Here is a 20402-nt window from a genome sequence, read left to right as displayed (position 1 = left end):
GGCCATGCAAAGATCTCGTTTATTCTAAGAGAACTCTAGGGGTAGAAAGCAACAACAACAAAAGAAAAAAAAATATTTATATAAGTAAATAAGAAAAGAAACTATAAAAGGTATCACCACCTGATGACATACCCTCTCTTGAAAGAAGCAAGTAACCTCGATTGCATGCCACACATACTAACGGATGACACAGAGCGATAAGAAGATTCTTCATGTTATTAGTGCCATCGCATGTATCACTTGCTATCAGATGACACGGGGCAATGGTAGGAGTTTTCCCACTACCATTTGTGTCATCGCAAGTTCAAGTCTCATATAGATGGAGGATTATATCCTGTATCCAACTATGATTATTAGGAGCCTTTCTAATATACATGTTTTCGGATGCAACACAGGGTGATAGTATGTATTCGCGAACTACTAGTGTCACAACATGCATATTCATTCAACTGAAGTATAAGAAATATAACTTCAAAGCACTGAGATTTCATTCAATGATACACATGTTAGTGCTAAATGTAAGCCATACATTATGCATTATTCAATGAGATACAATATTTAATTATACAATAGAGAATGTACATTGCTTCAAAAAGCATTCTAAGTCACTGTGGATTCTGGTAAGAAAGCTTCTCGGTAAAGTTGCAATAACTGAGGCGAATCTGCCAATTTAGCCTCTTCCATCCATTTGACATCCATTGGTGAATAGTTCTTGAACTTCACCAAAAATCTTCTTATAACTCTATCTTTCACTTTCCTACCCTTATGTGCCAGGATTTGCTTAGAAACTTGAATCTCATCTAATTCCTCTACTTTAGGCTGTTCCTCTTGAACCAAATCTTCTAGTAGTTCACCAATAAAAGGCCTCAATAGGCTCACATGGAATGCATTATGAATTTTCCAATTCTCTAGCAATTTCAGCCTATATGCTATGTCATTGATCTTCTTTGAGACTTGAAAAGGGCCATAATAACGCATACTCAACTTTGGAAACAAATGTTCCTTGCACTTCTGTTTTCTCAAACGTGCCTTTTCAAAATGCAATAAGACCCAATCATCCTTTTTGAACAAGAGCTCTTGACGATGACTATCAGCAGCTCTTTTCTGTTTAGCTTGTGACTTTTCTAGGGCATACTTGACCTTTTTATATGCGTCTTCCCAATCTTTTATATAACGATCTGCTTCAAAGATGTTATCTTTTGTCTGCAAAATGGGAGGCAATTTCTTTCCACCTTTCACAATCTCAAAAGGTGCTTTTCCAGTAGATGAGTGCATTGTATTATTGTATGCATACTCAACCAATGGCAAGTAGTGTGCCCAAGAAGTCTTATGATCTGAAACATAACACTTCAGTAAATCTAAAACAGTCGAATTTGCTTCTTCAGACTGTCCATCAGTTTGTGGATGGAAAGAATTTGAAAATTTCAGCGTAGTGTCCATGTATGCTTTCCAAAACAAGCTAGTCATTCTTGGGTCTCTATCATTGACAATTGACCGTGTCATTCCATGGTACTTGAAGATGTTTTGCATAAATATCTTTAGCATGTGTTTTGACTTAACCTTTTTCCTTACAGGAATGAAATGTGTCTGTTTGTTGAATTTGCAAATGATAGTCCAGATTCCATCATTCCCTGAAGAAGTTCTTGGAAGATAAAAAATGAAATCCATGGCAATACTTTCCCATGGCCTTTCTGGAATAGGCAGTGGTTGCAATAACCCTGGTGCCTTCTGTCTATCAAATTTGGCCTTTTGACATACAAGGCAAGATCTGACATATGCATCAATATTAGATCTCAAGGCTAGCCAATAGAAGAAAGTCTCTACCACTTTGACTGTAGCATCAACACCACGATGTTGTGCATATGGTGGAGCATGACTTTCTAATAAAACTTTTGGCCTTAGCTGTTTTGTAACGCATAGTCTTCCATGCATCATGATAAAGCCTTCTTTGAACACATAATGATCATGATGTTGGCCATTGATAAACTGTTCATAGATTTCAGAGAAATCTTCATCATCAGCATACTGCTCTTTCATATCATCCAATTCATGGTGATAAGGAATTGAAAGAGTTGACACTTGTGGCTGGCTAAGAGACAATTGCTTGTATCTTTGCAGGATCTATCTTCACACCATCTTTAGAAACTATGTGCCCAAGGAAGTGAATCTCTTCCAAAAAGAATTCACTCTTCTTACCATTAATGAGCAATCTGTTACGCTTAAGCTCATTAAAGTTTGCAACTAGGTGTTTTCTATGCTCCTCTTCATTCTCTGAAAAGATAATCATATCATCAAAGAATGTGCCAATGAAACTTCGATAAGGGTAGAAAATTTTATCCATCATCCTGTTAAATGTAGCAAGAGCATAACCCAAATGGCATGACTAAAAATTCATAGAGACCAAATGTCGTTCTAAAAGCAGCCTTATGGATATCCTCTGGCCTGATTTTGATCTAATGGTATCCACTTTTAAATCTATCCTACTAAACATTCCTGCTCTCTGTAATTGATCAAGAATGTCATCTATCCTCGGAATTGGAAACCTATTCTTGATCGTGTTCTTATTCAAGGCTCTGTAGTCAATACACATTCCCCAAGAGCCGTCCTTTTTCTGAACTAGCAACACAGGTGAACAAAACGGAGAACTACTGGGCTGAATTAGTCCTTTCTCTAAAAGCTCATTAACCTGTGTCATAATCTCTTTCTGCTGCGCTGCACTGACCCTGTACAGTGGCCTATTGGGCGGACTAGTCCCTGGAATAAGATCTATGGTATGATCTTCCGGTCTCTCAAGGGGTAACTCTCCTGGTAACGAATCTGAGAAACAATCATTGAATTTATCCAAGAAAGCCCTTCTACTTTCATCTAGTACAAGCACATTACGGTCAACTTCATTAACTTGCTTTGCAAAAACCAAGTACGCAGAAATATGATTTTTCATTACAGAAGTAATTGCAGAAGTAGAGACAACTGGAATAGACTCTCTTTTAAGCTTCACATCTAACACATGAGTCTTGCTCCTATGTACAAGAGTAATCGTTCTATTGTAAGTATCCAAGATAGCATGCTTCCTGTGGCACCATGGGATACCCAACAGAACATCACAACCCTCTAGAGGCATAATATGGAACTCCTCTGTGTCTGCATAACTCTGAATATGCATACGAAGTTTGCCACGAATGGGGGTGACAGGTTCAGTATGTCCCGGGCATGCCAAATCAGCCTGTCCAACTGGTCCCATTTCCTCGGGACGTATACCCAATTTAGCTACCAATGCTGGTGAGATAAAGTTTGCACGAGCTCCAGGATCAAAGAAAATAAGCACTGTGGAATCTCTGATCTTTCCCCAAGCTCTACACAATTCTGTAGCATCATCAACTGATTGATCTCCCACCATATTAGGCACTAAGCCAATGCTGGGCTTCTTTTTACTTGGCGCATCTTTATCCTCTGCATCTTTAGAAAATTGCTGTGGGCAATTAGAAGCAATATGGCCTTTTTGTTCACAAATAAAGCATTTTCAGCCATCATTACAGCCTTTCTTTCTTCAAATGATTTTGCCAAAAAGTGGCCTCTTTTGTCCTTTACCCTGTTTAAAAGAAGTTTGAGATTGCTACCGAAATCTTTTCTTCCAAAAGACTTCTTTGTAAAACTGGTCCTTTCTGGAAATTACTTCTTCTTCTTGCCAAGATCCTGCTTAAATTGAGAATCCTTCTTTTCAGTGCCTTTAAAGCTGTCAGCTTTTCCTTTTAACAATGTATTTGCCAGACCAACATTTTCAATTAACTGTACCATATTTGTAACCCTAGTATTGGTACAATAATCTCTGATGGCTTCGGGCAAACCGCAACAGTACTTTTCAATTTGTTCTTACAGGGGCACTGTCGTGTAAGACTCACGGCAAAAGTGCTTCCCAAAATTTCTTATTGTACTCTTCTAAATCCGCACAATTTGCCGCATCCAATTTATGCCATGCAGTCATGACATCTACTTCAAACGTGTTAGTTAACCATGAGGCTGCAAACAACTGTTTGAAATGAACCCAAGTGGCATGTGCATATCCTTGCATCAACAATATGTTCCACCACTGCAAAGCATTAGCTTTCAAAAAAGTTGCAACCTTCCACACCTTAGAAGTTTCAGTAAAATTCCCTTCTGTGTAAGTTGTGTCAAACTGCTGTATAAATGTCAAAGCTTTGGGCTTATCTTGTATACCACTGAAGGTTTCAAACTTTATTGCTTGACCACCCTCTTTATAGTCTTTAGGCTTTGCACTTTTTGGTGTCAGGTTGTCATAGACAGGTGGTTGTAAAAAGGGGAGTTCCTTAGGTGCATTATCAGCATTCATTTCACCTGTCTTAGCTGCCATATGCCCATTAGGCTGAGAAAAACTGGCTGCATTTTGTACTCCAAGCATAAAATAAGGACTCTGCAGAGTTTGATAACCAAACTGTAGACCAATATTAGCATAAAGTGGGTTCACTGCCTCAATAGACATTATTCATGGTGGCCCTCTAGGCAAGTATCCCTGATAACCCGTGGGTAATCCAGCCATTGCTTGAAAAACTGACCCACCACCAAAGTAACCAGGAGGGATAAGTAGCAAATTGAGGAGGAATAGTTTGCTGTGCCACTTGTGCATAATTGCCTTGACCATTCACTCCCTGATCCTGTGCTTGTGCTTCTTGTTGCACTGGACCTGTCTCCATGTTTGGTGTCTTTTCCACATGCTCACGCACATTAGAGGTTTGCCTTTTTGAGCGCTCCATGGTATGATGTGATGACTCAGCATTAGAATCCTCATTATGTGACTTCAAAATTTTTTGCATCCGAGGATTCTTACTCTCTCTTTGGTGTCTATGAGTAGAAGAAGAACTCTCTTCTTCATGGGGGAGTTTTCCTTTGCCTTTATCCATGTCTGCAATCTCTCTAGTCCTGTAATCTCTTACAGAAAAGAATTCAAATCCCGAGGATGGAACCATGCAACCGGTCTATGACTCACATAAAGCGGTAGTTCCTTCAATTAACACCTGGAGTTTACATACACACACATAAACAGAGACCTCTCTCTCTCTCTCGCTCAACACTTGATTGGCCCCGAAGATCGGCGCCCCTCTTGGTATTTCTTTATCAATTAAAAGATAGAAAATTACAAAAACGGTAATGTCCCAAAATACATAACCTGTGAACAGTTGGTTTTCATCTCTTCTAAGTAAATCCCAGCTGCATAGTAACAGCACAGCATTTCCAGATCAACATCCCTTACTGTCCAGCATGTGCAGAATTCACTGTTCTTACTATCCAACACACTGTTCTTACTGTTCAGCATGTGCAAAGTTCACTGTTCTTATTCAGCATGAGCAGAGTTCACTGTTCTTACGATTCAGCATGTGCAGAGTTCACTGTTCATATTTAGCATGAACAGAGTTCACTGTTCTTATTCAGCATGAGCAGACTTCAATGTCCTTACGATTCAACATGTGCAGAGTTCACTGTTCTGATTCAGCATGAACAGAGTTCACTGTTCTTATTCAACATGAGCAGAGTTCACCGTTCTTACGATTCAGCGTGTGCAGAGTTCACTGTTCTTACGATTCAGCATGAGCAGAGTTCACTGTTCTGATTCAGCATGTGCAGAGTTCACTGTTCTGATTCAGCATGAACAGAGTTCACTGTTCTTACGATTCAGCATGAGCAGAAAAAAAAACACAGAATTGTACCTTTGATGGGATCAATCCATCATGCAAAGCATTTCTTTTGAGAATAAAGAGAGAGGTGATCAGAGGGAGCAAGCTCTACCTCCGTGCTTGAGTCAGAGACGTAAAAGTACTCTCCATGGTTGGTTTTCTTGCAGCAATCTGCCCTCAGCTCCTCCAAACTTCATTCTCCCCTCTGCCCCTTATGCCTATTACGTTTTTTTTAAAATGCTCTCTCTCTCTCTCTCTCTCTCTCTCTCTCTTTTGGGAATTTGTGCCACATGGCATATATGTAACAATTTTCCCGTTTAAACCTTCCAGTCTTAAATTCTCCATGATCGGTGCAAAATTTAACCTCTGCACAGGCCAGAGAATTAATCCTTGTGTAAAAACAAAAACAATGACGCGAATAGATTCTGGGGTCCAAAAATAGTAACTCCCTAAATTTTAGGGATGGTGACCTCTGCATTCCTCAAGTTGTTCTGTGCAACTTTTATCATTGCGACCACATCAAAAGCGTAATGTGGCTCAGTTACAGTGACTTATTCCACGAGCATTCTCACATGTGCATCTTCTAGCTTGGCCAGGCTCATTGTCCTGCACCATCTCCAGTGGCTAAGCACACAGTCCCAAACCACTGGCATTCTATTCTTCAGTGCCCATTCAATATGGAACTGGTCCTAAGGCTCAGACAAACCATCAGTTCAAATTGTCCCAATGGTTGCCTCTTTTGGCCATGCAAAGATCCCGCTTATTCCAAGAGAACTCTAGGGGTAAAAAGCAACAGCAACAAAAGAAAAGAAAAATAAAATATTTATATAAGTAAATTAGAAAAGCAACTAAAAAAAGTATCCACCATCTAGTGAGAATAGATCCTTGAGACCTACAAAATAGGACTCGGTTGCTCTATTCTCAAAGTGCCCTTAGTGCATTTGCACTAAGTCACTTCACGACCACTGTGACCGATGCTACTGGCGCCCATCCGGGTATCTATGGACATAACACTTCCCCTCTTATGAATGATGGCTATCCTTAGCTATATCCGCAAGGATGAACTTAAAAAAAAAAAACTCTTTAGCAAACTTATGGACTCTCAAGTAGCCTCTGCCTCCATGTGGTTTTTCCACTTGACAAAGTAATTGGGATAAACCAAATTGTTGAGTCGTAAGGTGAAGGACCAATTTGGGTTTGAGTGGAATTGATTAAGTAGTATCCTCAAGCCATGTTGTTTCCTCAATCGGAACAATCAATTTTTTCTTGTCCCAATCTTTCTTTCAAATGACTAATGTGGAGGATAAGGTGAGCTTGGATTTCCGAAGGTAAATCCAACTCATAGGATATACTACTTATCTTCTTGGTAATCCGAAAAGAACCACAATTTCTCAAAGACAGTTCATAGTACTTACTGGCAGTCTCAAATGAAAGTCTTTTGGGACTTTAGGTAAAATGCAGTATGATCCTGCCATTTTAATGTTTTTGGACAATTGGTGGTTTTGGCTCATAATCGTACATAAGTAGGTCTATAACCAGTAGCCAAATGCTTAGTATTGCTGTAAGAAAGCTTAATCCGATGAAGATAATGCTCCCAATTAGACCGTTGATGGGACATATGTGCACCCAACATGTCCTTCATGGTTTGATTTGTCCTTGTGGTTTGTCTATCGGTTTTAGGATGCTTTGAGGATGATATAGTCAATTGAATTTTTAAAATTTTAAAAAACTGTTTGCTAAAAACAGCTAGGGAATGTAGGATCCTTTTCACAGATTATTTCATTGGGCAAACCATAAAGTCTATATTAGATATTTAACAAAGAGACTAGCCAACTTGTGGCTTTTCATGGTTGTCTTTGTAGGATTGAATCAAGCCATCTTTGTCAATTGGTTGACCATAAGTTAGATTGTGTTCATATCTCAATTTGTACGGGTAATCCTATTACAAAATCCATAGAAATGCTGCTCCATTTTCTATCAAGAATTTGTAAAGGATGTAATATTTTTGCTTCTTTGTGCCGTTCAGATTTATTAAGTTGATATTGTAGGCACTTGCACACATAAGACTCAACCATAGTCTTAATGTGAAGCTAGTAAAAGTAGTATGTAACCAAGGTCAAAGTCTAGTGTATGCCAAGGTGTCCAACGCTTGACGCATCATGACATTTATACAAAGTTTTCTTGCTTATATCCTGATCAGTGGGCATATACAGTTTACCTTGTTTAAAAAGTAATCCAATACGTACAAAATACTTTTTTTCCATCTTTCTCTTAGTAGCCATCTTTTGGGTGTTTGGATTGCCAAAGCTTCCTAGGCTACTAAATCCGGGTAAGGCATTAACTTTGGGTATTTGACTAAGAGCATTGGCAACCATATTAGTCTCACCCTTTCTATAGCGAATCTAAAAGTTAAATCTTGCATAAGCTTCGCCCATCTTGCCTTGTAGCCACAGAGATTGGGCTGATCACAAATGTATTTTAATGAATGGTGGTTAGTCCAAAAAATAAACTAGACACTATACAAATAATGATGCATACTTTAAGTGCATGGATGAACACCAATAATTCCATCTTTTGGGTGATGTAACACGTTTGGACATTAGTAAGCTTAAGTCTCTTCAAATTGATGATGATCTTAAGTTCACATTAGTAAGCTTAAGTCACTTGCATCCATATGAACCTCAAAAGGTTTATTCGGTTTGATAATCTACAATGTTGGTGCAGTTGTAATCAACCATTTTAGTGTTTGAAAACATTGATTAAACTCACTAGTCCAAATAATTGGCAGAATAATATGTTTTTTCTTGCTTTAGATATCTTTAAGCAAATGTGTTGAGGGTTCACCAATATGAGCATAGTCCTTTATAGACATCCAAAAAAATAAAACCTAAAAAAGAGTTTACTTGGCTTATGGTTCTCGGAATAGGCTAAGGAAGCACTACTCGAACATTTTCGGGGTTGATTCGAATGTCATGAGTCGAGATGACATAACCAATATATAACAGCCCCATGGAAAAAAATTCACACTTGGATAGTTTCGCAAACAATTGTTCTTGTCTTAAGAGACGTAAGATGATATGCAAATGTTTCACATGTTTCTTCAACGACTTAGTATAAATAAAGATGTTGTTGAGAAAAATGACTATTCACTTTTTGAGAGGGGGATGAAATGAGTCATTTATCATCTGTTGAAAAGTTGTCGGAGCATTGGTCAATCCAAAAGGTAAGACCATAAATTGGTAATGTGTTGGACTTTGCAACTTAAAATAGATAGCAGAGCTAATATTGCGCTCGATACACAGCTTTTGGGACATCCTTTGAAGCTATCCGAATTTGATGATAACTAGACCTAAGATCGATAAATACCAGACTTAATAACTAGACATCAATGTATTCATATAGAATTAGATCCAAATATTTACTTGCATTTGAACTCATATAAGTAATAACATTTGGATTAGAAACCCCTGTTATGACACTAGATACCCTAATGTTTTTTTTCCTTTTTTTCTCCGTTTTTTTCTACCCTAATGTATCCAAATCACAAAGCAAATACCTACACTACTCCAACCTACTTTCCCAAATCCAAAAATCCAAAAACTTGTTAAGGAGATCAAATACCTCTTCAAACTCCCTTGCTTCTTACCTATCTACCTCAAGCATCGATTCGGGGAAAACCCTACTTCTATGCTCGATTCGAAGCGTGCAAGCACTCAAGGCTTAAATCTGTTGGTCCCGTCAACGGAACCAAAATGTTGGGAGCTCATGCTCAGCCGCCAAGTCCCACGGATCACTTATTATTTAGGCATTTCAAGGCAAGCACTAATGGTACCTCTCACATAGCCGATGTGCTATCTCTCTCTACGAGTGTAGTGAACTTACCATGATGGTAAGAGAGAAGGAAAGATTGAGAGAAAGTAAAAAGATTGAAAGAAAAAGGTAAATCACGAGAGGTTGTGTTGTTTAGAAGCGAGAGAGAGGTGGGTGCAGATGAAGATAAGACTGTAAACAGAGTGCATTACATGTAGATCTGTTTGGTTGGTTTTTTAAGGGGGGAAAAGTCTAGCTTTTGTTCAAAATGAGAGAAAGAACAAACATATGATGAATAAGGAGAAAATCACTCGAGTCTTAACTCCCTTATCCATACCTTATGTATAACCAAGGATAAGGTCACAAGACTACTTTCTATCCTATTACGCAAGTGGATGCAGCCGTTGACACACAATGTGCATGCACAATAGGGCCTTGAGTCCTATAAATAGGACATGGCTGCCCTAGTCTCAAAGTGTCCTTAGTGCATTTGCACTAAGTTACTTCATAACCAGTGTGACCAATGTTGCTAGCGCCCATCTAGATGTCCAAGGATATAACAATGGATATCTTCTTTTGTGTAGCCCAAACGAATGTGTTTTACGAGAGTTTTTGTTTTGAGTTTGTTTAACAACTTGTGGTACGATCATCCATAAAGGGTAGTCGTCTGGAACGGGTGTTGATGTAGAAGTATGAAGAGGTAGCTGAGGGAAATTGTTGCAAGGAGTATTGTAGCTGCTCAAGATCTTGGGTAAGCAATAGATACTTGGCTGCTCAATGAGATAAAAGTGAATCATGCTGTAATAGAAAAAAAATACCGTGGCTAAAAGTTAAATATAAAAAACAGGCCTTATGTTAATGATTGAATGCATGGTTTTTGTTTGGAGGTTATGCCCACAATTGTACGGTTTCATCTGTTCCAAATACCCAACATATACATACAATGCAAATGCAAGAGTTAATGCAATAGGGGCTTGATCATGCAACAAGGTGCTACTTGGATGGTGCCCTCATAGAGGAACTGTTCACTTGCCCTAGTGCTTTTTTACAATAATAAAAATGACATAATGCAATGCAAGGGTAGATGCAATAGGAAAGGGATGCTTACGTTGAAGACAAGCTAGAAGAATGTAACATGTGGGGAAAGCAACCCCCTCTCAAATTATGGATGTTGATGCCAGAGTAGTAGTTGATGTCAACTATGATCTCGACAACTTGAAGAAGTCGATGAAGTAGAAGCACCTTGGCTGGAAGAGCTGGATTAGAGAAGCAGCCTCTATGGTAGCATAAGAGATGCTTGAAGCTCAGCCGCAGGAGGGGAAGCCTATATGCCGGTAGGATGGGGCTCAAAAAAGAGAGACCATGGAGCCAACAAGGAACAACTAATAAACCATCCCTAGCCCAATCAAGACTGGTGGATATTTGCAATGAACTAAAATACAAGCCCAACATGTAAGTATTATTAGAAAGCACAACTTGCATATTGGTGCTTCGTATTAAGATGCTTTGGTGTCGAGCTAAGAAAGAAAGCAAAGCAAAGCTAAGCTAAGAGTCAAGACGGGAGAATACAACGGGAAGTGAGGGAAAGAATAGAAAGTCTTGATAGGTACATGCCTAAAGGTTCGACTCAACTAGCCTAGAGAGCTAGAAGAAAGTGCTAGACTAGCCTAAGGATGTACTAGCGTGACTCCAAAGGACCTACAATGATCTAGCCTAAGGGTAGGGCCACTATTACTTAAATCCTTGTAGGTCTGTAGCAAGGGAAATCATGAGAGCAAGAAGCTGCATGGACTGTAGATGCATTGTGAATCTTTGTAATTGAAACTAGATGGTCCCGGGTGGTAGGTGTGGAACTGCATCTCATTCTGTGTGACAACTGAAATGGGATGATCCCTTCTTTCCCCATTTACTGAGGAGCTTTTTTAGGCATTTTAGTCATTGGATGGGCAAAAATGCCTTGGAGAGGATGGGCTGTCCAAATCCTTCTTCGTTGCATATTGGGAGGAGGTGGAGGACCTCTGTTGTGAGCATTTCAGGTTATCTTCAGTTCCAGAATCAGCATATCAACAGGTTTAGTTAGTCTCCTCTACAAAGGGGGAGACTGGCCGATCACCTTGCAGATAGTTATCTATGAGGCGCTGGCCAATATGATTGGCAAACGACTCCATCCCATTCTCTCAAACATCATTCATGACACATAGACATGCGGTGTCCAGGATAGGAGCATCCTGGACAATGTATCCACCTTCTTTGAGGCCACAAAGTGGGCTCAACACAATGTTCAGTGGGTGAAAGTGCTCCTTTTGGACTTCGAGAAGGCCTATGATAGGGTTGATTGGAACTTCTTGGAGGGCACCATGGCACAACCAGGCTTCCCTCATTGGTGGATTAGTGGTCTGTTTGCAGTATGTCTGTTGGCTACTAGCAGGGTGATCATTGGGGGGTGGAGAAGGGCAGAGTTTTGGTTGGAGCGGTTTGTTTGTCAGGGCTGCCTGCTAGCTCCCTATCTCTTCTTACTCTTTGTGGAGGTGATGCCTTAATTCCGATGCATGAGAGTGAGTGGCTTGTAGGGACTCAGGCAAACAGTGAGGTCTGAGATAGAGCTCCTGGACTTCGAGTATATGAATGGCATGGCCCTCTATATGAAGGATGATGAGGTGATGCTGGAGAGAGATAGACTAGCACGAGAGGTATTTTGCTTGGCAGCAGGTGCAAAAATGAGTTGATGGAAGTTGGTTGGTTTTCTTAGAGAACTATATTCTTGTACCTAGTGGGGCATCCACTTGGGTTTCAGATGAGTGAGCAGCGGTCAGGCAGACTGTCATGTACCTGGACTTAACATTACACCAGCCCAATAATACATCTCAGTGCTTGACTCCATCTGATGGAAGCTGACCTATTGGAGCATGGTGCACCTCTCCTTGGTGGGCAGGGCCTTAGTAGTCAACCAGGTTCTTTTGTCGAAAGCATACTCCCACCCATTTTCAACCTTCAACTTGTCTCCATCTCGTATGTGTCGATGGCTGTAGTTGTCTTCATAATTGTCAAATTCGACTTCAAGTGTTCATTATTTCCATTTCTTGAAATGTTTAGTCACAAAAATGCACAAATATTTTAAATGTTAAGCATACTATGTTGTATAGGGTGCTTACAATGGTATTAGAGTTTTGGCTTGATTCTCCATCCCAACACTAATACTACTTACGATTATATGTTCATTCATTTTCAGGCTTTGGGTTGATTGCTGAAGCATGCTTTTTTTAGGGTTTCAATGGAAAAGTTGAGTACTATTTCTTCAAGCCGTTCAAAACCTTTAGATTGGGTGCTTGCATATCAATGTCAAACTTGCATACAAGGGACTAAAGCCTTGGACTGTGGGCTCGATCGGCTGGGAGAGGCAATTTTTAAATCAGTAAGATATATTGAGCAAGTACATTAAAGACCTTAATTGCAAAAAAAAATCATGCATTTTGACCTAATTTAAGTCCATAAAATAGCCCCAAAAAAAAATTTAAAGGAAAAGGATATCTGATTTTGGCGGTAGAACAAACACTTAAAAATTTCTTATAAAAGAGACAAGGAAGGACATGGTAGTTGACGATGTTCTTCAGGAGTCGAAAATAGGCATAGATCCAAAGATTCTCAAATATGTTAAACTTAATGAATTGTCACTGAATCCATATGTAAACAGGAGACAACCTGGCAAACTGAAACATCTTAGTAGCCAGAGAAAGAGAAAGCAAAAGCAATTCCCATAGTAGTGGCCAATGACATGGGAGTAGCTTGAGTGTATGAAGCGATGAAGTTCTGAACACCAGGTGATGAGTGTCTAGTAGTTGAAAGTACCATTGGCTTACGCTCCAATCCTGGCAGAATGAGGCATGTCAAATCCCTTGTGAATAAGCAAGGGCCACCTTGCAAGGTTAAATACTCCTGAGGGCAAGTTGAAAAGAACCTCCACCATGAAGTGAAATAGAATATGAAACCATGAGCTTCCAAGTAGTGGAAGGAGAATAAAATCTATGACTCCATGCTTGTTGAAGTAGTAGCAAAAGCAAGTCTTGGTAGGGCAACTATCACTGCACACAGACTCATACCTAGTATATATCCATGACCAAGATAAAGCTTGGGTGAAACTAAGTGGAGGTTCAAACTGGCTGATGTTAAAAATTTAGCGGATTAGTCGTGGTTAGGGGTGAAATTCCACTTGACCGAGAGCTATCTTCTTCTCCTTGAAATGGATTGAGGCACAACAATTGACTGGACTATCTTGGGGTAAAGCACCGTTCTAGTGCAGGCTGCTAGAGTACCAAATTGAGGAAATATTTGAATATTAGATATGTCCTTGAAGGATGAGAAGGTAAGGGTTGACCAATGAGACAATGGGGGATAAGCTTCATTGTAGTGGATTTGGTTGTTTTATTGTTGATAGTTTCAAGCCAAAGAAGGAATGCCACAAAGAAGAAACAAGGGCTAGGACACTTGACATTTAGGCTTGTAGGGTCCCTCGACCTGTCCTACTCTATGACATGTGGCTAGACAATCCTATTGTGCTATTCCACTTTCTGTCTTTGCACTTAAGCCTTTCTTTCCTATAAACAGAGCTCTCTTTTTCTCATTTTCCATCAAGCGTTAATTGTTGTAATATGTCATACAACAATTGAAAATATCCCCAAGGTTGCTCACAGCCATCTCCAATATCATCCTCCACTACATCAATTCTCTTGATTTCCCCTTTCTCTCACTGCTGTTTTTCAAGATAGCAGATGTGTGAATTCACTGTAGTACCTCTTTTTGAAGCTTTTCTTTCACTTTGGGATCATTAAGGAAGCCATCTAAATATACTGTTGGACAACCATGAAGAAAGGCTGATTTTTCCCTCTTTTCCTACTGTTAGTTTGTAAAGAAATAAGCTGTTTTGTTGTATAATAAAAATATGAATGTGTACATCCTTTGCATGATCTTGTGAGATGAGAAATGCTTTTCTTCAAGGCTCACTCTCAGGTTGATTGTAGTTTAGCTCAACCCTAAGGGCTTGGGTTGAGCCAAAATACATTCCTTTGAGAGGCAACCAGGGAAATGAGAAAAAAAGGTGGTGGGGGTTGTTTCTTGCCCATCTTCAATCCTCAACTTGTCTCAAATCTCTTATGTATCCATGGCTGTAATTTTCTGAACAATTGTTAATTGAAATGTTTAACTTCCAGTGTTCGCTCTTTCCATTTTCTTAAAATGTTTAGTCACAGAAATAAGTGTATAGTTTTGTTGTTAAGCATACCAGGTTGTATGGGACATTATACATTCTGATTTTTCTGATTGAAGTTGTCTCATAACATGGTACATTGTAAAGCATGTAAGAAAGCCAAGCAAAGAAAAGCTGAGGTCAAGTTGTGTAAAACAAGCACGTTAAGCATACTAGGTTGTATGGGAAATTATACATTCTAATCTTTCTGATTAATGTTGTATCATAACATGGTATGTTGTTGTAAAGCATGTAAGAAAGCCAAGCAAAGAAAAGCTGAGGTCAAGTTGTGTAAAACAAGCACCATGGTTTTTAAACAGGAAGCAGCAGCTTATTCCAGAACTTGGAGAGGGCATCTGAATAATTTACTAGGTTATGCCTTTTGTATTTACTGTGTCTACAAAATGCTCAAGGTAAATGTGATCTTTTAATCCTTATGCTTTACTTGTTATCTGTAGTTCCTAAAAGTACTAGTTTTGTGTGTGTGCTGGGGTGACTAAAACACTTTGGAAAAATTTGCAAAATAGACACCAAGTGTGTTGCCATTTAGTTTTTCTTTCAATTAAGCATGGTCAAGCTTAAGAATTTGAAATGCAATCTCATGAGTACTTGACTCTTACAATTACCTCATCTGAAAACTATCTTCATACTAAGAAGAATCTCCTGAGATCAAAGCCCCATTAGCTGTTTGTTGGTTTGTCATCGTAGCTACCAGGACTTTTGGTTGAGCTACTAGTGTACTAGATTTGCCGTTGCAAGGAACTAAAGCCAAAACTAGTCTGGTATCTGTCATTGAGGTGAATGACAATACAGCACACATGCAGTTGTGAAATACTTGCTGCTATTTGCACAGGTGCCAAAATACAAAAAGTGCGCTGACAGTATGTTTCTGGTCACACGCATAAATTTTAACCATGTTAATGCGTATGCACCTGTGGATGTAATTGATGTCTAGCCATCTTGTCTTCTGTTGGTTTTCATGTAAATCTTGTTGCTTGGATATTTATGCTATTTTTATCTGTACTATGCCAAGAAGTGTGTATAGCTGACTTTTTTGTTTGTCTTAAACCAGTCAATGCAGAGCGTCATGTTTAAGGAGGTAAGTTCAAAACCTTGAATATTGCATTTGCAGCTTTATGTTTCATAAGGCCCAAGTGTTGCTTGAGTTTGTCTTTATTTGTTATAATGACTTAGTTCTGCTCAAGCTTCGAAGTTTCTAACAAGTTATACATATATGTGCAGTCAAGTTCGTTGGACCCAGTTACTCAGACACTTGGATTTTGCTTAAACTTTTTCCACATTGGTATAAACGTTGCAGTTTGGTCCCAGGTTTGTCTAATATCATTTCACCTCTTGCAAGAGAATCATTTTGTCGTCCTTTTCAGCTTTTGCAAAGACATTGCTTTATGTACGTCATGCGTCTGCTCTCTTTTTCCAAGCTGTGTTTACATTTATCTTCCTAAATGCTAGAAATCTTTGTTTCATAAAACATAAGATTTCTTGAAATGAAAATGGTAAGATTTCAACTTTTTTGCATATGATGTGCATGCATACATGCCTAGCATGCATAAATAAAGTTGGGATGGACGATGTATAATCTGCCGTAGAGTGTTAGAATAGTTGGGTGCGTTTGTTAACGTCCTTCAGGTAAATGGAGAACCTCTTCTTGAAAATACAAGATTGACAATTGGTGAAAAGCATCTGTGAGGAAAGAAACCTGCAATGAACATTCAATTTGAGGTGAGAATCTTGCCAGAGAGAGACAACTCTAGCAAGCAGTTTAGTGACTATAGTGTATCTTTCAGTATGCTTTATAATAGTTCTCTGACTACTGTGTTATTTAAATCACTAAAGGTATGTAAAAATTTTGTGTATAGATATGTGCATAGACATCCGTGTGCATGCTCATGCAGGATGGCCTCCAAGTGGTGGATCTTAACCAATTGCTTAATCTATGCACACATTATTAGCTTCCAACTTAGTCAAGAAGGATAGACAGTAGCTGAATCAGCCTACCTGCCTCATAGTACTATATCAGTGTCCGATAAACTAAGAAGCTTATTATTACAACAGGACTTCGACTATGGATTCATTCGGTAGTGAGCATTGTCTGCACTAATTTTATGGCCCATTTTGCATTGATTACTACAAATTAACTACAATTATCTCTTACTTACAGAGGTAATACCTGACCCGGTATTAGTAGATTTTTTTACCAGGACTGTTCATATGTTGTGTTCTTTTTTGCAGTATGTATCACTAGTTTTTATCGGCATGCTGATTACAATGTCAGTCAGAGGCTTCCTCCAGAACCTGATGAAGGTGACGTTCATTGCAATAATTATTATCATTCTGAATGCATTTTCTACATGTTTCTCACTTCCACTTTTGCTCCTTGATAGTCATTCTATTTTCTATCTGGAGGTGGAAATGGATCATCAACAAATGTTGTATTGCTGCTGTCAGAGGTTATGGGAATGTATTTCATCTCATCAATTTTACTGATAAGGAAGAGCCTTGCCACAGAGTACAGGTACTGGCCTTCTGTTAGATACACTATCCAATGTGGCAAATGTTTGAATTATGTTGATGTGAGCATGATATGCGTGAAACAAATATATTAATGATTGAAGCTAGTGTTGGATAGTAGACTTGTTTGGATTTCTAGACCAAATGTGAAAAGTAAAACAACTAATGAGAAGCTGAGACCTTCTGTTCTTTCGTCGTATCTCAAAATCAGAGTGTATCAACATTAAATGTTTGGGGTAGTGCCCAATTTGCAAAGTCTGCAGAAGACCGTCCTATTTGAGAACTTAGTGCAATTGTTTTCCTTTGAGCAGAGTTTTGTGAACTTAGCGCAGTTTTTGGATATTTCATAATTGGAGGGGTAAATAGGGAAACATCATGAGAAACTATTTTATCAATTCCCTTTTTTCTTTTACATGTCATTTTATCTCCCAAGATTAGTCTTCTTAGGATGGAACACTGGGCACCATTAATAGCGGGCGGAATATCTGGAAACATAAGTAGATATTTATATCATCTTGTATTGCCTTGAATAACATCCCAGCCGAGCATGAATGGGATTAAATACTATGTCTTCTTTATTGATGATTTTTCTAGGAAGACCTGGGTGTATTTCTTGTGGGAAAAGGCTAAAAGTGTTTGAGACGTTTAAGCTCTTCAATAGCACGGTCCAGCATGAGACTCTAGTGTGCATTCGTACCATCCATTCAGATGAAGAGGGAGAAACATGTCCAAGGAATTTACACAATGTTTGGATCCTCATGGCATACAAAGATAGGTCTCATGTGCCTACACACCATAGCAGAATGGTGTGGCAGAATGTGAGAACATAAATATTGCTAAGAGCATTACTGATGAAAAGAAGATATTTCATAATTGGAGGGTGAATAGGAAAACATCATGAGAAAGTATTTTATCAAGACCCTCAAATCCCCCTTGAAAAAGAAAAATGAAACGACGAACACAAATAAAATAAGAAAAAAAAGAGTAAAGGGGAAAATGCATAATTAAGCATTCTTTAGAGATTCTGTTTATGTGCACAGGTGGATGATGTTGCAACAAAATAGGCGGTTGCTTCCACTGCATTTTTGTCTTAAAAACAGAAGTTTCCTCCTTTGAGAAGCTAATGTAATGATGTTTGTGGCATACTTTGCTGCAGGTTGATAATAACTGATGTTTTGGGTGGTGATATACAGTTTAATTTTTATCATCGGTGGTTTGATGCTATATTTGTGGCCAGCTCCTTTGTGTCACTGCTTGTAATTGCTGTGCAGTATACAGCTCGCCAATCTGATAAACATCCAATTGAGTAGTCAAAAGAGTGTACTGTAACTACTAATGAACGACCAGAACTTACAGATTGACAATTTGTGGACAAGTGGGGGTAGACATTCTGAAAGTGTTCATGACAAAGGTGCAGCTTCTCTATTGTTGTAACATGGAATTTGGCTTGATGAAATCAATGTTGATGGTTGGTGTTGGGAGCCCAGCAACGTGTGTTAACTTGGAATCAAGGCAGAGGATTGGATCCTGCTCATCAGTGGTTGACAAACAAATGACATTGATCAAAGGACTTGCAATCGTAATTTGGGACTTGTTGCAAGTCTGATGGTATAACAAATGATATGAAGTAGTGAAGACACAGGCTGCATTATAAAAGTTTGAAGAAGATTAGAAGTTGAGGACACAGATTACAACCCCACTGGTACCTAAGAGTGCAGATTTTAAGCAGAGTAACATCAGTCAATTTCAGGAGGAAAAATTTGCCTTGAGATCTATACATTTGCCATGGGATCATACATACTGACGAGTTCAAGCAATTCGTACAGCTCAGAATGTGCGTGGAGTTCACAACTGGGCAAAGGCTCATGGATCTGCTGTACCCCAACTGTCCACATTATAGTTTGGCTGCTTGAGGTGTATTTTGCTGCAATCGAAAGATGTATAAAAAAACAATCAAGCATATAAAATCTATACCATTTGCATTTTTTAAACAAATTTAAAACTCATTAGGTCATAATCCACTACTTGGAACGTTCAAATTCCCTTGTTTGGCCAAACTTTCTGGCTTTACAACTGGACGTTTCTGCTCGTGAACAAAGGCTGGCTTAACCTAATGGGAAGCTCGAGCACGACCATAATTAATTTTCATCGTGCTATAGCTTAGTTAACATGCTATAATGGTTTGATCATATTTGCTCGAGATCACCTCACAGCTTCCTTTCCACTTCTGAGATGGAGGATTCAAGTCGAGCGTCAGATTTTTTTTAGAAATGGTGAAGCTTTTTACTGATTCCTCATGTGTAGCTGCTGAACATTTACAGAAATGTGTATAGTCATGGATGTAACACTCCACTGCTGCTGCTGAGCACTGTTTTCTTATGTTGCAGTGTCATTGAATATGCATGCCACAAAATTGTGATATTTTGTTGGCATTGCCTTAAGAAGGTACCAAGGGTTGTAGCTTGTAGCTGTCCCCAGTAGCCTCGCTCGGTTTGCATTTGGTAGGCTTATTGAAGTTACATAGTTGGTGCCATTAAGATGTTGAATGAAATTGACGCTTGCATATGAATTGATGAGTACTTTCAATATTTTGATCTTTCTTGCTTGATTTTATTGCAGATGGTGTTGTTAGGAAGCAAATATATGAATGATATCATGAACCTAATTTTGTACCAGCAGTGTCTCTCTATAATCTTTTGTAACTCCAGTACCAGCACTAGTCTCTCTACAGTCTTTTGCAACTCCTTCCTTTCTCCTTACTTGAAATCGACTAGTTATTGTGATCCCGATGTTTCCTGATTGTTGCTACAAAAAGAGAAGTATGAATAGAATCAAATACATGAATGAATGATATCATGAACCTAATTTTGTACCAGCACCGTCTCTCTATAATCGTGTGCAACTCCAGTACCAGCTCTAGTCTCTCTAGGGTCTTGTGCAACTCCTTGCTTGAAATCGACTGGACTAGTTATTGTAATACCGATGTCTCCTGATTGTCGGTACGAATAGATGGTTTATCTAGGGAAAGGTTTGACACCATGTCGACACACACGAGCAATTGCTTTTGGGAGGCCTAAGCGGATGTGCGCGATGACAGGGTAGGGTCCGGTCCGCATGTAGGAGATGGGAGATGGGAA

At 39.0% G+C, this 20402-nt stretch overlaps 1 protein-coding gene across 6 annotated transcripts in view; it reads left to right on the top strand.

Annotated features, from left to right (window-relative positions):
* The window catches only part of LOC148031689 (GPCR-type G protein COLD1-like), a 113237-nt gene extending 93211 nt beyond the window's left edge, over positions 1 to 20026 (top strand). For 4 of the 6 annotated variants that reach the window (XR_015691931.1, XR_015691930.1, XR_015691932.1 and 1 more), the window contains 7 exons: positions 15057 to 15149; positions 15809 to 15835; positions 15979 to 16065; positions 16987 to 17058; positions 17139 to 17269; positions 18422 to 19766; positions 19885 to 20022. Coding sequence is in view for 1 of the 6 variants with exons in the window: in XM_087685259.1 (XP_087541385.1) it covers positions 15057 to 15149; positions 15809 to 15835; positions 15979 to 16065; positions 16987 to 17058; positions 17139 to 17269; positions 18422 to 18575 (564 nt within the window). In the remaining 5 variants the exon portion in view is untranslated. Of the gene's footprint in view, positions 1 to 15056; positions 15150 to 15808; positions 15836 to 15978; positions 16066 to 16986; positions 17059 to 17138; positions 17270 to 18421; positions 19792 to 19884 lie in introns of those variants that run through there. The other 2 variants (XR_015691933.1, XM_087685259.1) reach the window with 2 other exon arrangements.
* Positions 20027 to 20402: the final 376 nt, after the last annotated feature.

This window comes from Lygodium microphyllum, chromosome 9 (assembly GCF_053477565.2).
Source record: "Lygodium microphyllum isolate KBCC chromosome 9, Lygodium_microphyllum_v1.1.10, whole genome shotgun sequence".
Lineage (NCBI taxonomy): Eukaryota > Viridiplantae > Streptophyta > Polypodiopsida > Schizaeales > Lygodiaceae > Lygodium > Lygodium microphyllum.
The sequence above is the reverse complement of the archived record's forward strand: the minus strand, read 5'-3'. Positions and strand labels throughout refer to the sequence as shown.